Source organism: Protopterus annectens, chromosome 11.part0, assembly GCF_019279795.1.
Source record: "Protopterus annectens isolate FY-2018-M chromosome 11.part0, PAN1.0, whole genome shotgun sequence".
NCBI lineage: Eukaryota > Metazoa > Chordata > Ceratodontiformes > Protopteridae > Protopterus > Protopterus annectens.
Genome location: NC_056745.1, coordinates 1,390,592,607 through 1,390,611,272, shown reverse-complemented (window position 1 = coordinate 1,390,611,272; position 18,666 = coordinate 1,390,592,607). Strand labels below are relative to the sequence as shown.

Below are 18,666 nucleotides of genomic sequence, written 5' to 3'. Positions count from 1 at the left end.
AGCTACCTTCAGTGTTCATATAACATATACATCAGGGTGTACTTCTGAATGATTGCTGTTGCAGTTTTTTAATAGCCCTGCATTGCAAACAGGTTCCTCTGTATAAGTCACATGGAACAGACCTCTTCCCCCAGCAACAGTAATAATGTTGAATCCCACCACCATTCTACCCAAACATCCCTCCTAGGTTATCCTGTAGTACCTGGAGTTTTCTGCTATGACCAGAGATTTTAGTAGCAATCTTTTATATGTCTGTAGCCTGGATATGTAATACCAAATCCAGAACATTAATCTAAGCTATGTAGTTACCCAGATTCTGTTGATAACGGTGTTCTTACATTTCCTCCTTCCTGAAGATTATGCACTGCCAATGTGGTTACTTTCTATGTTTTATCAGTGAGGTGTGTAGTATGCCTCACGTCTAGCAGGGCACCTATATGGAGGATCTCGTCAGTGCAGTGTTAAACGAGAATAGACAAATCAGAAGTTTCAGCAGCTGCAGGGCAACTGAAAGCAAACCAACTCACAGTAGCAGGTATAGGCACTTTAAGCTGTGTGCATGAAACAGTGAAACAGTCAATTAAATCTGAACATTAAGCAGATTAGATGTTAATTGATCAGAGATCTGTGGATAATGGTATTAACTTCATTATTAACTAATTCTGCCCACAATTCTACTGTAATTATTACTGGAGAAATTCATTTATTCATTTAAAATAAGTTGGAATGATCAGTGTGGTGTAAACTATGAAAATTAATGTATTTTGCTGCTGACACATCACAGACGATCTTTAAAAGAGCCCAGGGTATACAAATGCAGTTGTTTTAACATTCTTTTTCAGAGTTAGGCAGGAATGCTAACAACCAGAATGCTACCATTTGGTCAAGTTACTATGTCGAAAGCCTGTCACATATAAAATTCATCCTAGTCCATCAGCAGGCACATTTTTGATGTATTGTCGCTGTTCTTGGCACATATGCTCTTAGCTGCAGTATCACTTGTTGCATATTAATAGTAATTTGTATGGTATATGTAATCCTTCCTGAAGTAGAGCGACAGAAGAGCTTACATAGTAGAATACAACCAATTAGCTGTCAGGATTAACACATCTGGCCACCCAGAACCTGCAGCAGGTCACGGCCTAAACTATCTGGTCGCTTTCTTTTGTTAAAAAAAGTCTCATTTTTGATAAATAAAGCTGAAGCTAAAATAAGAGAATAAAACTTAGAACTCAAAACTGAAATCTAAGTAAAGTTTCAAACTGTTCCCCTGTCTGAATTCTGGAATACAGTCATTCTGTCAAAGGTGAGCCCTATTCTAATCACATTTTCGTACACCAAATGTAATCGTTATGTTTCTTGTGTCACTACAGAGATGCACAGGTTACATTTGCATCTGATACACTTTTAGTCAAATCTCACTCCGTTGAACTATTGCCAGTTATTTTTTGTAGTGTTACAAATGTTTGCCTCTAAAAAGCCTCCATTTGCTGAGTTTCGCCAGTGTACTGCAAACAGGAGGCTTGGAGGTGTATGTGTTGAGTAAGAAAATGACAAAATTCAAAAGGGTAGAAGTGATACAGGGGATACTTGGAAGAAAATTCTAGTGATATGGAATTTGTTTACAATAGGGAAGTATAAGAAAAAACACACAGGTATTTTTTGCATAATTATTTTATTTTTAGTGTTGCTGTTAACTGGGTCTTATTTTTTTAATGTACTTATCATGTGTGCATGTCCATTAAGAACAAGTGCCTGTTTTCTGGGGCAGCCCAGATGAACTGTCTGATTTAATGACTTGCTTGGTGTCACATAAGGTACAAATGTATACTGAGGGACTTTGTTCTCAGACTCTAGGATATGCTTATTAACTGTTTGAGCCCCACATCAAACTCTTTTTCTGGACCGTCATGTTAGAGAGAATGGGATTATAGGACCATAAGACATTCAAGGTTATTGAGTGTTGTGACCATTATGCCTTGCTAGTTTCCACCCTAGATTGTATTTCTCATCTCAAGGAGGGTTAGGCCAGGGTGAATATATGAATACCTGTCCAATTATCTATGTCCCATTTCAAGGAAGATAGTCTGTCACACTGCTTTATCTACAGGGGGAGTGTACTACAGACATTAGGAGAGTAATTTATTTGTCTCTTCACCTAGTTTTATTGATCTGCTGAAATATGTTTTCATCCCTTGCTCTGGTATTTGTGGCTCTGTTTGGTTTATGAAGGTACTAGAGACCCTGGACTACTGAGTCTCTAATTGCTTTGAAAGGCACAAGTGTAGGCCCCCTTTGAGGAACCTATACAACACAAAATACATGAACAAGGTTTCTAGTCGTTTCCTGCTTGCTTAGTGAGTTTTAAGCCCATGATCCTCTTTGGTTGAAACTTCTGCAGTCTTTCTAATTGTTTGATATGGCTGGTGAGGTGCATCTTAGAAGGGATGTTGTATTCTATAATTGGTCTCGTCTGTGCTGAATACAAGGAGACAGTAACCTCTTTAGGTCTGGATAATATTCCCTTGTTGATCAGCTGTACCAATTAGAATGATTTCCTGATAAGCACTGCTACATGCTTTTCAAAGAGAAGGGATTATCAACCCATTCCTCAGGTCTCTAAGTATATTTTCATTTCGAAGTGGGGTGTTGTCAATATTATGTGTTGGGGGAATACTTTGTCTGGCAAACACGACAATGCTGGGTTTTTAGCATTTAATTTAAGCCTGATTTCAATGCATTGGACATTTATAAGTGTAACTCCCTTCTGTAGGTCTCTTTGTTATCTGACCACATTGTACTGTTTAAGGAGAACACTCATCATAATGTATTTAGGAATGAGCTGATCTTACTAGAAAAAAAAAAAATTCTAAGCTTGTTTCCCGCCTTTCCTGTAAGTTGTCTAGTCCAGATACAGATTTGCTGTATCCAGGACTGTTTGTAAACTTCTGAGCCCCCAAGCCTTTCTGTGTTGGAGGGAAGCCTTCTAGCTTAATTTTGTTTGTTAGAACTAGCCAGTTTTCTAGTTTCAGCACTCAAATCTGTTTCTTTGAGCTCAGCACTTGTTTAGAACTCATTGTAAGCACTAAATAAGCTACAAATTACTACAGCACTCAACTTTCCTCACTTGTCTAGAGGAAAAAAAAGTTTTTAGTACTTAATAAATAAGCACCTATCCAGGCATGTCTAAGGGTCAGCTCCCGGTGTTTTCTCCTGTCTACCTGATGAATCTGTGCATCTTGGGGCAATGCAGCAATTGCCTCATGTACACAGACAACCCTCTCCTCCTACCACCCAACACTACAACCTGCGAGAGATGCACTTATATAACCAAACTGGAAGCAAAGCTCTCTTCACCCAAGACTGGACTAGACAGTCAAGAGGAGAAGTTAAACTCTTGCACCACACCACACTCATCACATAGTCCCTCAAAACCTACACCACCAAAACACACACATAGAAACACAAAACACACACCTACATTCATGGAGGCTCTCAAAAAAATCTACCCAAGCAACAGGGACCTCCAAAGCAGAAACGCAAGCAACCTCCACCCCTCAACACAACCCAAATGACACATAGCCCACAAACTCAGTGTGCCACTCAACCCCAGCCCATAAGGCATAACAAAGTACCTAACACTCTAGTCATAGGTGACTCTATAGTCAGGAACACTGATGTTCCACTCACAAGGCTAAACAAGGAGAAAGTCACTGTCAGCTGCCTGTCAGGTGCCAGGATCCACCACATAATGCATGCACTCAGGTCACTCCACAGCAAGTACAAATATGACTCTGTCATTGTCCATGTTGGTGTGAATGACCTGAGACGTACATCCCTGGACTACAAGAAAAGGGACATGGAGGAGCCTTCTGAATTTGTAGCCCAGGCAGGTATGACCCTAGCTCTGAGTAGCATCCTGCCATCACCCAGAATGGTATCACAGTACAAGGACAAAATGATTGACTTCAACAATTGGCTAAGCTTCTGGTCTTATTCTAAGGGGATCCAATATTTGTCTGCCTGGGATGACATGATCGACAAACCACGATGCTTTGCCAGAAATGGCGTGCACCTGTCACCCTTGGGATTCCGGATACTGGCTAAGGCTCTTGCCACCCCTATAGTGCCTTTTTTAGGCAAGATTCAAATGACAAATTCAACACCATAACAGGTACAAGCAAGCAAAATCTGAAAGTAATGCTACTCAATGCTAGAAGTCTAAACCTCAAAATGCACTCACTCAAGGCACTCCTTAAAATGGAGAACATCGACATCTGTGCAGTGACAGAAACCTGGTTCAAGAGTCCAGAGTGCACCCCTGCATTACCAGGCTATAATTCATACCACACCTTTCGGCCACCTAACTTGGACCGAAGCACTAAAGGCGGAGGCGTGTCCATATTCATTAAGGATATCCACACCTCCAGGCTAGTTGCTCAGCATAATGCATCTGAGATTATCCAAGTGCAACTAACTCTGGGCAAGACCGCAATGCCAATTATAGCTTGCTACAGATCCCCCACCATGCCCCAGGATTCCCACTCCTCATTTCTTGATACACTGGAAAATATTAGGGTACAACATAACACCCTAATAATGGGCGATTTCAACTACCCCACCATTAACTGGGAAAACTACTCATGTACCAACTCTTGTGCTCAACGTTTTCTGGAATTCATAAATTCCAATGCCTTGGATCAACTTATCCACACCCCCACCAGGGGCGGCAATATCCTAGACCTGGTCATTACCAACATGGGCAACCGGTGTTCCATACCAGAGGTCAATTCCTTGTTGGTCAGTTCCGACCACAAGCAAATTACCCTAGGCATCCACATACCAGACCCACCCCCCATTAGGGAAACCACAGTAAAAAATGTCTCCAAAGCCAACTTCACACTTCTTAAGACAGAAGTGGCAAACTTCACGACACCCATGCTGATGGACAATAGAAATACGACTGCTGAATCCTATACAGTTGTTCTTTATAAGCACTTACACGAGTGCATGGATCGTGCAATCCCTAACAGAACCAAGATGCTATCCTCCAAAAAAAGGAAGCCAATCTGGTGGTCCCTTGCTATAAACAAACTCTACAACAGAAGAAAGAAACTGTTGCAAAAAAGAGTAAAATCCCATGATTGGAGGAACTCCATGGTCAGCCTCAATAAAAAGCTGAGATCCCTCATAAAATCCTCCAAAGCTAGTTACGAAAACAAAATCGCCACTGATTCTAAAGACAACCACAAAGCATTCTATAGCTATGTCAAGAATCTCAATGGCAACACTCAGATCTGCTCTGAGTTACAGCACAATGGTACTAAATATACAGAATCAACTGATATTGCCAACATGCTGGCAGATAGGTTCAGTGCTAACTTTACCCCTCTCTCATCCCCTAAAGGGGCCATCTCTATACCGGAAGAATGCAAAGTACCTGTAATCACGGTTGCACAGGTAAAAAACACACTCTCCAAAGCCAAGAACACAGCATCCATGGGACCTGACAACATCCCAGGCTGCGTTCTACATGAACTACAGAACAAACTGGCCCCCACCTAAGTACCCACTGAATGGCACACAGCAACAGTTATCCCACTTCACAAAGGGGGAGCCACCACGGACCCCAGGAACTACCGCCCCATTAGCCTGACAAGCCTGGTCTGCAAGGCAATGGAGCGTATCATCATGGAACTTTTAAACAATGACATTGGTAATCTCCAGACTCTGGACCCTACCCAGTTCGGGTTTGTAAAAAGCAGATCATGTCTCCTAAACCTGATAGACTTCTTTGAAGCAGTCACCAAAGCTGTAGATGAGGGTATGGTGGACACACAGCCTATCTAGATCTTGCCAAGGCTTTCAACACCATCCCCCACTCTGGAATTATAGACAAACTCACTAAACTAGGTATAAATCCCTATGTCACAAGATGGGTTGCCAACTGGCTCACTGACCGAACACACACTGTGAAAGTAGCAGACTCTAAATCCAACTTCAGACCAGTGACAAGTGGAGTACCACAGCCTTCAGTCCTAGGTCCTCTCCTGTTTGGTATCTACTTCTCTGAAGTACAGGCTAACAGAGAAGGACTTTGGCTAACAAAGTTTGCATATGACTGCAAACTAGGAGCCATAATCAAATCTCCTAACGATGTGGACATCCTACAAAAGGGCCTCACTGAGACAGATGCCTGGTGTCAAAGCCATGGCCTCAAGCTCAATGCCAAAATGCGCATTGTCATCCCTTTTGGTAAAAACTCTCTGCCCATGAACTACCACATAGGCGGTAGTCTACTTAACACAGAAAGTGTGATAAGACACCTTGGGACACAGGTGGACAGTAGTCTCTCCTTTGATAATCACATTGCCACAGTAGTCAGGAAATCCTTCTACGTGGCACACCTCATCACAAAAGGTTTCTCATCCAGGAAAAAAGAGGTCATTGTTCCCCTCTACTCATCACTCATTAGACCCATTATAGAGTACAACGCCCCTTTTGGTATGTACCTCACAAGACATTTACAACAACTGGAAAGGCCACAGAAATACCTCACAAAGAGGATTACCGGCCTCAAACAGATGCCCTATGCAGACCGTCTCAAAAAACTCCAGCTTTACTCTGTCACATATCACCTACTCAGAGGCAATCTCTACCTAACATACAAAGCTATGTCAAACCCAGAGGTGTTGGACATGCTCCACATAAAGAAATCCCAATCTCTCTGAGCTACACGCTGTAGGGACCTAAACCTTGTCATCACAATAAACAGAACATGCTGGAGGGATAGATTCCTGTCTCAAAGACTTCCCATACTCTGGAACAAACTACCTATCTATATAAAACAAAGCTCCTCATTAGCACTCTTCAAGAAAAATCTTGATGATTGGGTGGGAGATAGGAAATTCACCCCCGGGATCACTTCTGTGGCTCTGCTTGACAGGGGCACAAGAACATCATTTTCTTGGGTGGCAAAAGCCAGGGTACTGTTTGGCTAGGCTTATATAGGCCCTAGGGCCGATAGCCTAGTACCTACCTATGAACCTATACCATACAAAGTACAGAGACACAATTTTGCACATCTGTGTATCCTTATTTGCCTTCAGGGGATTTCTGTGTGCATATCAGTATGAATGGGGAACTTAAGGTCTTCCCTTCATAGCTGAAGGAGGATGTATTCTAAGCAGAGAAGAATACAGGTGGACACAAAATGACTGTATATAACTTGTATGTCTGGTGTAGCATTCACCTTAATGATGCAGGTAAAAACATACAACTCAGTGGACTTATTTTACGTTGATGTACAATACCACTCAAGCCAATCCATGCACTGGCAAATAAAGTTTATAACATGGCTGAAAAACTTCAGTTCTTACAGAGTTTCCAGCCAGTTTTAAGTCACCCCCCCCCCCATAAAGACACACCATGGAGTATTTAGCAGGTGATTATTATTGTAGAAACTGATTTTAACCTCTGGTGTCTAGGTATAAGAGCCTAATAGTTGTGAGAGATATTCTGTTACATAAATAAGTGGAGTTAGGTCCTGTGAGGAATATTCAGTTTATTAATGAAAGCAGAGTGATTTATTTCACTGGGGTGTTGTGGTGCTTTTTTTCTGATATAGGAGCACTGTCTGCTCTTTCATAGTGTTATGTCTATTAGTAAGGGTAGTCGGCAGAATTATCTTATATTTCAACAAAAAAAAAAAAGTTTTTCTCAACTTATAATTACTGTTTTTTAAACTTGCTATCAAGACAGTACCTTCTAGTATCTGTTGCACAATGGTTGAATAGTTAGTCTGTGATATATTTTGGTGGAGATAGGTTAATGAGTGTGTATAATGTGCTATCACTGCAGAATATGGATTTATGATAAATGCAGTCCTGTGATACAACAGTCAAATGCTGTGCTGCATAGTAAGTTGTATATGGAGACCTCATTTTATATTTTGTCATAATATGATGGTGTTGAGGTGCTACATAATTTCTAGAAGTCCACAACAGACATTTTCTTTTGTTTTCTGGGTACATAGGGCTGGTTGCCTATGTGATGTGCTTTTTGGTCTGTGAATTAGATGAGATGTATTTTTACCTGCATAATACTGACCTGTTAACATTTTAGATTGCCAGCTTTACTAGGCAATGATCATCACGTAGAATCATTTGCCCAGGCTATACTGATGATTGACAAATCAGGAGAATGTGTTATGTAAGGCCTTTTTCTGAATTACTGTATTTCATCTTATACCAAGTTTTGCTGAAATAAACAGCTAACATACATTTCTGTTTTAGCTATACATTTTTTGCAGTTCAGATCTGAATGAAAAGGGAAGCTGATTTACCTTGTAACACTGTTTTTTTTTCTTTTTTTTTCAAGGTTCTCGCTGTATTCTACTACCAGTAGTTTTACATCATCTCCATATGCATTTACAAGAGCAAAAAGACCTTGTAATGTGTGCACGTATCCTTAGCAGTATATTTTGCCTTATTAAGAAAGACAGCACGGTGAGTAAAAATGAAGGAAAAGGCTGCTTTGTAGTCGTTATTTTTTTTTTCGCAGAGCTATTAATATTAAGCTTAGTAGAATTCAGTCTTCAATCAAATAAGAAAACTCTACATTTAATATGTAGTACAGTGACATTTTTTGTCATGATGCTTCACTGAAATAGAAACATGTTAAGCATCAAAAACTGATAAGTGGTGTTACAGGTAGACTATTACTTCATGACACCAGATGTTAAAAGCATACGCTTATATGTAGATGTGTGTGCTTATTTATCTGTACATGTATGTACACATATAAACAGACACATTATATATATATATATATATATATGTGTGTGTGTGTGTGTGTGTGTGTGTATATATATATATATAGACATGCACATATATGTGTGTATGTATAAATCACAAAGTACTGATAACAAAAGATCTGGCCTGAATACTCCCAGAAAGACTTTAACAGTCATTGGCATTCAGAAGCTATTACCCTGTGAAAACTGCAGTTTGGCTGGGATTTTATTATAGTTTATTTACTGAGTGCTTCATCTGTGTGACCTTTTTACTCTTCAGTATATGTGACATCCTGACACCTAGGGCTGGACTTCCTCTGCAGGCCCCAAATAAGACTCCACCTCTCTCTCTGCAGAAATCAGTGCTCTGTGCCCCTGTTCCAAGTAGCTGACACAAACACTCATTGAGATTTGATTTTCACACACACACACACACACACACACACACACACACACACACACACACACACACACACTTATCTGAGCTGGCACAGATTTACCCACTATGCCACTTCCACCCAGACTATTATGTAGATTCACTGCCACCAGCCAGCTACTTTAAGGCTCTTACCAGGGTACCCAATTACTCTTAGTAAAATTAATACTTACAGTATACAAGTGGTAGTATTAAGCAGTCGGCAAGACTTTCAGGAGTGTGAAGCCACAGTGCCACCAAATAAAGGAAGTTACTCTCAAAGGTTGTTGTACAAGTCTCAAAGGTAAAAATGTTTTCTAAAAGATCAGCCACATTGAATTGTATAAAATATATATTAATAAGTAATAAAAATAGAAAACATGAACATACTGAATATCTATTTACAATAAACATCAGAGTTTCAATTCACAGGAAATATAAATAGTAACACAAATGGAAAAACTGACAGATACAGGAAAAACAATATTTTTACCTAATCTCACTATATTTTTCTAATTGCCTGCAGAATTAGTGTTCTCTAGTTAAGTTACTTACTAAAGCAAGGCAAGATGAAGTGGGTGAATGGTCTTGTCAGTTCCAAATCAGAGTGCTGAGTGTCACTGACACATCTCTCACTAGTATCTAAATACAATTTCAGTGCTGGTTACAGGGTGACATCACATCTGGTCACCTGACTCTGTGTTTCCCGCATTACCTTCTCACTAGAAATTTCAGCCAGGATCATGTGTGTCACAATACACATATAGAACTTTGCTAAGGCTTATTATAGCATCGGGAGACTGTAAAACAATTCCAGCCCTTTCACCCTTCCTGCAGAGACTTACCAGCCATTCTCTGGCACCCCAGGGTAGCAATAAGGACAATAAGAGCAGGATCCTAGCCCAGACATTGCATCTCTGGCTGCACTCTGGCCTGTGAGATGAAATCTTTATGGCCTAAACCAAGTCATTTAATTTCAGGCTATTTTTCTTAGGTGAGCAAGGCTGAGCTTAAGCCCTTCCCTTCCAGCATCCCCTGTTAACATATATACATTTCATCAGTTACAGTACAGCCTGACATATATGTATATTTATTTTCTGTCCAGTAGAACCCACTCTTGATAGACTTTTACAAATACATTTTAACACAAGCACCTGTACAAATCAGTTTGATATTCAGATGACATAAAATTGTTTACAAAACTCTGGCTAGTTATGCTGGCATATGTTACACATGCACTGCTCTACTCTTTCTGGAGTAGCTGCCACTACCTCACATCATCACACAGGTCTTCAGTGACTAACTGGCATTTATTAACACAGATTTTGCTTGTGTGGGCTGAACTGAAGCAGTACATTATCACTATATTTTAAAATTAAAGAACATTTTTTTCTATTATCTGTTTTGTATTTTGTTCTGAACCAAAGCCCTGTAGTGCTCCTTGTGTGGTATAAATTGCAGCAATCTGCTTGCTTTGAATGAAGGTATTCATCTGCTAGAGTTTAAGAAGGGCTTTTTGAGAAGCATTGGTCTGGCTGGTTTGCTCCAATTAGGAATGATAAATCTGGGGATGGACTTTTTTTTTGTCAGGCAACAGTATTAATTGCTGTATGAGGCAGCTACGGCTCTATTACCATGAAATGTCTGACTCTGCAATGCCCTTTTTCAGATGATTTCCATGGAGAGAAGATCCATATTACATACATTTATATAGCATATGAGTTATCAGTAAAAATATGCAGAAAGTTCTTGTTTCGGTATTAATCTTGGTGGCTTTGGAATTGCCCGCTCCTCCTGGGTCTATCTCATTTGCAATACAGTTACGACTGCTGAATCCTACACAGAATCCTACACAGATGCACTCTATAAGCACTTACACGAGTGCATGGATCATGCTATCCCAAACAGAACCAGGATGCTATCCTCCAAAAAATGGAAGACAATCTGGTGGTCCCCTGCCATAAACAAACTCTATAATAGAAGGAAGAAACTGTTGCAAAAGAGAGTAAAATCCCATGAGTGGAGGAGTTCCCTGGTCAGCCTCTGTAAGAAGCTGAGATCCCTTATAAGATCCTCCAAAGCTAGCTACGAAAACACAATCGCCACTGATTCTATGGACAACCACAAAGCATTCTATAGCTATGTCAAGAATCTCAATGGCAACACCCAGATCTGCTGAGTTACAGCACAACAGCATGAAAATTACAGAACCAACTGATACTTCCAACGTCCTGGCAGATAGGTTCAGTGTTAACTTTACCTCCCTCTCACCCCCTAACGGGCCCATATCTATACAGGAAGAAAGCAGAGTCCCTGTAATCACAACTATGCAGGTAAAAGCTGCACTCTCTAAAGCCAAATACACAGCATCCATGGGGCCGGACAACATCCCAGGCTGAATTTTACATGAACTTCAGAACGAACTGGCTCCCCACCTAAGCACCACATTCAGTCATAGTTTCACATCAGGCTTTGTGCCCACTGAATGACGCACAGCAACAGTTATCCCGCTCCACAAAGGAGGAGCCACCAATGATCCCGAGAACTATTGCCCTATTAGCCTGAAGAGCCCGGTCTGTAAGGCCATGGAATGTATCATCATGGAACTCATAAACAAAGACATTGGTAACCTCCAAACTCTGGACTCCACCCAGTTCGGGTTTGTCAAAGGTAGATCATGTCTCCTGAACCTGATCAACTTCTTTGAGGCAGTCACCAAAGCTGTAGACGAGGGTAAGGTGGTTCACACAACCTATCTTGACCTCGCCAAGGCTTTCAACACCATCCCCCATTCTGGAATTATAGCTAAATTCAGTAAACTAGGTATAAATTTCTACATCACAAGATGGGTTTCACAATTGGTTCACATACAGAACCCAGACTGTAAAAGTTGCAAACTCCAAATCTGACTTCAAACCAGTGACAAGTGGAGTACGACAGGGTTCAGTCCTGGGATATCTCCTGTTTGGTATCTACTTCTCTGAAGTACAGGCTAACAGAGAAGGCCTTTGGCTAACGAAGTTCACAAAAGACTGCAAACTAGGAGCTATAGTTGAGTCCCCAAATGATGTGGACAGCCTACAGAAGGGCCTCACTGAGACAGATGCCTGGTGTTAGTGCCATGGCCTCAAGCTCAGTGCCAAAAAAGTGCATTGTCATCCCCTTTGGTAAAAACATTGTACCCATGAACTACTACATAGGCAGCAGTCTACTTAATGCAGAATGTGTGATAAGAGACCTGGGGGCCCAGGTGGACAGTAGTCTCTCCTCTGATAATCACATTGCCACAGTAGTCAGGAAATCCTTCTATGTGGCACACCTCATCACAAATGGGCTCTCATCTAGGAAAAAAGAGGTCATTGTTCCCCTCTACTCGACACTCATTAGACTCATTATAGAGTATAATGCCCCTTTTGGAATGTACCTCATAAGACATCTGCAGCAGCTGGAAAGACCACAGAAGTACCTCACAAAGAGGTTTACGGGCCTCAAGCAGATGCCCTACACTGACCATCTCAAAAAACTCCAGCTTTACTCCATGGCATATCACCTACTCCAAGGTGATCTCTGCCTAACATATAAAGCTATGTCAAACCCAGAGCTGTTGGACATGCTACACCTAAAGAAATCCCAATCCCTCTGAGCTACATGCTCTAGGGACCTAAACCTTGTCACCACAATAAACGGGACATACTGGAGAGATATATTCCTGTCCCAGAGACTTCCCATACTGTGGAACAGGCTACCCATCTATGTCAAGCAAAGTTCTTCATTAGCACTCTTCAAGAAAAATCTTGATGAGTGGATGGGAAATAGGAAATACACCCTGGGGATCACTTCTGTGTCACTGCTCGACAGGGGCACAGGAAAATAACTTTCTTGGGTGGCGTAAGCCAGGGTACCTTGTTGGCTAGGCTTACATAGGCTCCTGGGCCAATAACCTAGTACCTACCTATGAACCATACATTTTCTGAAAGATATGATGTTTAAAAGGCACATTTTTAATTACCTGGAACCTACAAATTTTATAAAGAACAGATCAAAAACTACTTTTTTTCCTCAAATCCCTCTCTCACAAAAAAAAACAAAACAAAAGAAAGTCATCTCTTTTGATAATACAACCATTGAAGTCACTTCTTATAGTAAATTATCACGGATGACAGTCGATAATAATCTTAAATTTGACCTCCATATATAAAATTGTATAAGAAAAACTCATCAAAAACTAGACATGCTTTACAGAGCCAAAAACGTTCTCACTGACGCAACTAAAGCTACACTTGCCAGTACTTGTCTCCTCCCTGCACTTCGTTATGGAGCTCCCATCCTTACTAACCTTCAGGCATCAAAAAAAAATAAAAACTTGAGCAATGCTGTAACAAAGTTGCTAAATTTGCAGGAAACACCCCTTTCAGAACCCACCACTATATGGCATTAAAAAGCCTAAATTGGTTAGAACTACCCCATCAACTAATATTTACACAGCTTCTTACCACTATAAAATTATCCAGAATCCTTCTGCTTGTCCAGCACCAAATAACATTGTACACAACTATGTTTCTAGTTTGTCATTATGATTCAATGACCAATAACTGCTGCCTGTCCACAAACCTATCATTGCCTGTACTGATACCATGTTGCTAAGACCTGGATCTCCTCATCTTTATCCATCAGGTCAATATTCTTCCTTTCATCCATCAAAACCATTCTGAGTGATTTCCTAGCCAAAAGATGGCTTTTTTCATGTTCAGCACCAGGATAAACTATATCCCTAAATGTGAACAAATACCTCTTCATACGTTACACCTCCTTATTCTCCCTTCCGTTCTCACTTCCTTACATCTGTCAGTCTATCCCCCCTGGTTTTCTCTCTAAATATACCATAAGCCTGCTTTTCTCTCACTTTGTATAGCAATCCATATTTGCATTATACTAATGTACCTTTAATTTCTCTATAAATTGGTCTAAAATTTTTCTGTTAAGTCATTGTCATATAACTTGTATCAACTCAAATACAGCAACGCAAGGTCCTGATGAATTCACTAAAAAGGCCAAACGCACTGATGTCAAAGTGTAAAAAGTGTTAATTAAAACACTTTTTACAGTTTGACATCAGTGTGTTTGGCCGTTTTTAGTGAATTCATCAGGACCTGTGCGTTGCTTTGTATAACTTGTATCCTCTCTTAACCAATGTTTTCATATTATGCTAATTTGGTATAGTTATTTAAACTGTATTCGATTTTGTATTATTTCTGAAGGTTGTAAATCATTATTATTAAAATATTTTGTAATACTTTGGAGCTTTTCTACTCGGGCCTCCTCTGAAAATGGACTCTTACTCAGTCTGACTTTCCTGGTAGTCAAATGTCAATAAATAAATCCTTCAAAACCACCCTAAAACAACACCTAATTAATACTTGGTTATGCACATGTTCAACTCCTGGCTAACCTCTCTCATTACCCCACAATGGCTATTTCTCTATCATCATAAGTTAGTGGCTGTTCAACAGTCTATCCCTGTATTCTAATTGCAAGGATGAACTAAAAAATGACATGTATTACCCTAACAATGCTTGTAAAATACCCTCCCTCTTTGTTAAAGAAGCAAAGAATTTATTTTATATTTCTGCAAGGATATCTGATTGTATTACTCTGTTTATGAAGTTAAAATGCTTGAACGTATGCTTCTGTGTATAATGTTTACTACGGATTCAGTGTATGTAACAATGTTATAATTATATTTTTATTTATTTAACATTTGTTGACCTGGAAAGTCTGACTACGATAGAACCTGTTTTCAGTGGAGGTCCAGGGAGAAACGCTCCATGTGTACATAGTTGTTTGTATGGTGCTTTTCTCCCCTGGCCTCAACTGAAAATGGGTTCTGTTTGACCCAGACACACTTACCTGTTAAACAAATGTCAAATAAAATAAACAGGTAAACAACTTCTTCTTCTTTCATCTTTTCCCTGTTAGGGGTCTCCACAGTGGATCACCTGTCTGCTCATGATTGGCAGTGGAGTTTTTACGGTGTCGAGTTGCCAGCCCAGCATCCAACAATCCACAGAAGGCACACACACACACACACACACACACACACACACACACACACACACACATACACACATACACACACACTCACGACTAGGGCCAATTTAGAGTGCCCAATCCATCTACACCATGTCATTGGGATGTGGGAGGAAACCGGAGCACCTGAAGGAAACCCACGCGACCAAAGGGAGGACATGCAGACTCCGCACAAAAGGCACCCCAGCCGAGGATCGAACCTGAGAACCTCTTGCTGTGGGTGAACATTAAGCAAAAATCAAATCAGATTAGGGAAATTTGAGAGGTATGAGATGCAGATTAATGTTTTTTTTTGTGCATAAAGGGACATCTCCCACGTGCAGAAAGTTTAATCAATAGTCATCTAACTATCTTTTTTTGTTTTCACACCCAGATTACCACCCTAGCCTTCCCATCACAGCAATAATTGCCACAAAACTGTACTCTCATTTGCTGCTATTCACTGTCATTTCCTACCCCAAATTCCATCATTATAACAATTGTTTTAAAAATAAATTGATTATTTCTACAAATAGCTCTCAATTTTCAATGTGTATCACTACCTGTCAGAACAGTGAAGACGTGGGTAAAATGGAGAGCACTTCCAATAACTTCAGCTAAGAAGTTTAATGCATATTTAAAGTATAAAATGGACGTACCTCAATCCAAAAGCAAAATTATGATCTCCGACTGTCCCCACCTTATGCAGGTTCCTTTCTGCCCCAGGAACAGACATGGCTGCCCATATTTCCCTTCATCTTCATTTAGAAGTTTTAGTGACAAACACACATAGCTCTCAACATCTTTGTTTAAGAATCAGGAACAAAGTAATCAAATAATGGGGGGGTCAAGTTTTAAATATTACTCTGATTCACTTAAAATTGTAATATAGAATGAGTTTTGCATTAACATGCCATTTTCTTCTGAAGAGTATGAATTATGAAATTCTGTTTGGCAATATTGACTGACTGTAATCCTCACTGATTTACCAAAAAATCAAAAACTATATGAATGACAAGGCAAAAATGTGAGACAAAATCAGGGATATTCTGCAACATTAGTGACAGCTGAAAAATGTGAATGATGAATGGCTTGCCATCTTTCCATTTGAAAGAAACTCTCTTTCCTGCTGTGACTCTGGTACCATCCCATGTAGTTTCAGTCAGCCACAGTGTTACCTGATACCATGGCTCTGAACTGCATAGCATAAACAATCTGGAGAAATTCAAAAATAATGGGGAACAAAGCACCAAAAATATCCTCACATTTTAAATATTGCTCTTAGAAGCTTATCTTTTTATTGATAAGATAGTAGTAGATGAAGGAGGGAGGGGCTTTGATAATGCAGTGGAAATAACTAAGAGAGGTTATGTGGGAGTTGCATTTAAATGCTTGTACGGAATCTGGCTTTAATACTTGAAGAATGCTTTCAATTTATTAACTTGTGGGTATATGAGCTTTGCTGGAGCCAGCTCTGACTTGTCCACATACACTTTTACAGATATACATGTTACAGGTGATTAGTGTGAATAAATACTTATTTTAACCTATCAAACAGGTACCTTACTTAAGTCCAGGTAGACTATCTCTATTAGATTTCTTCTTAGTGTCTTCTGTGGTTTGGTTGTATTAATGAATTAAAGCTGAATAGGCTGTCCCTTATCTCCTTGAAGCCCTCTGCTTTGGTAGCTGGCAAAGCCTTTAGTTTTAACAAAGTAGTCATCTTAAATGCATTCTCATTTACGTTTCTGTGAACAAATCTTCCACTCAGCAGTTGATAGTTCCGTATCTTATATCTTAACCTTCCTTTCTGTAAGTGTAAAATTATGGCCGGTTTGAGTTCATTCACCTGTATTTTTAACAATAAGTCAGATAGCTTAACCTGTGACCCTACTTTACACATATTTTAGTGAGTAACTGCTGAGACCCTTCGGTCATACTCAGTACTGCCCTGATGTAAACCAGGTGGGTTGCAGCCTTCATTAGAAGTTAGCTTTATGACATATATATATATATATAAACATACATCCTGCAATGTACAGGCCACATGTAGAGATTCATTGCAAACAGACTGTTATTTTTCGTGTTCATAACTTCTTGCTACAATATCAGTTCTTACAGGAATCACACGCTCACTGTCCTAGTTCCTTACACATGTTTTTATTATTATGTAATTTTGAGATTTGTGAGATTTCCCTGGTCTGTAGCAGAACTTTCTTTTGTTGTTGCTAGAAATCTGATTTTGCCTATGGATAGATTTGTGGATTTTGACTGCGTTATCTACCCTCCACCAGAAGACCATGCACTACCTGTCCCCAGTAGCCAAGCACAGCCCATTAGGGACAATGTCAAGCATCTTGTTTTCCTTTCATCAGTGGTATCCCTGCTGATGTATTTCCTGGTTCTGTTATCAGTTTTGGAACAACCCACCTGATCATCTGTTTCCTATCAGTCCTCTGAGGTACTTTCCCGCTCTGTTATTTCAGACTATCCATTTTTCTTCTTCATACCTATGCTTCTATCGTATGCTATCCAATCGGCCTCTCTAATATTTGTCAGCATAGCTGTAAAAATCCTGAGCATCTCTGCAAGCCTACTGGCTCCTCAAGTGCTTTTGTCACTGAAAAATGTTCATGTCTGTTCCTTCTTCTTTTATGTGGGAAAATTAAAATTACACTCTTCTAAGAACACCTTTGGATCACTTTTTGTTACTTTAGACATCAAAATATCAAACCTGACATTTCCTATTTCAAATGTTTTCTGCATCTGAATTTGCTGTTGAACAATGAATTAATCTAGTGGATGCATTGTAGTGTTTTAATTTTTTTATTTTTAGCAAATTGCTTTGCTCCTATAATCGCAGATCCTCAGCCCTCTCTCAGCCTATTGGCCAGTCATTTCTCCATCACCAGGGTGATGGTTGACTGAGAGGGGACATAATTTAGACAGCCATCAGCAGTAGTCTGGGTATTCCTGTATACCTTATATCTATTTTGTTTCCTACATTCATAGGAGAAAGCGGTTTACAGTAGGTTGACCATGCTGGTCACAGCTCATTTCCAAGAGGGTTATTCTAGCAGCAAACCTGCTCTCCTGTCCTTGAGCATTGGAGGTGGTTTCTCCATCTCCACCAATAAAACCACACCATCCCATATGCTCACTGAACATCTGCACCCATCCCACCCATGAGAGAGGTGAACAGGTCATGTTTCTTCACTACTATCCCCTTTGTGGCATCTTTAGTATCAGGACCACTTACTCCATGCCAGTCAACCTAGGTCAATATCAGGATTCCATCCCTTTGTGCCATGGGACCCAGCTTCTATGAGTCTGACTTTTACTATGCATTGCAAAATAAATGCATAAACACAAACACAGTAGTCAGTAAATC

The 18,666-nt window shown here is 40.0% G+C and overlaps 1 protein-coding gene across 2 annotated transcripts in view; it reads left to right on the top strand.

Moving 5' to 3' along the window:
* DOCK4 (dedicator of cytokinesis 4) overlaps positions 1-18,666 on the top strand; it is a 3,006,016-nt gene that overhangs the window by 2,191,184 nt on the left and 796,166 nt on the right. For both annotated transcript variants that reach the window (XM_044088673.1, XM_044088674.1), the window contains exon 24: positions 8,380-8,507. In XM_044088673.1, coding sequence (XP_043944608.1) covers positions 8,380-8,507 — 128 coding nt within the window. The remainder of the gene's footprint in view (positions 1-8,379; positions 8,508-18,666) is intronic.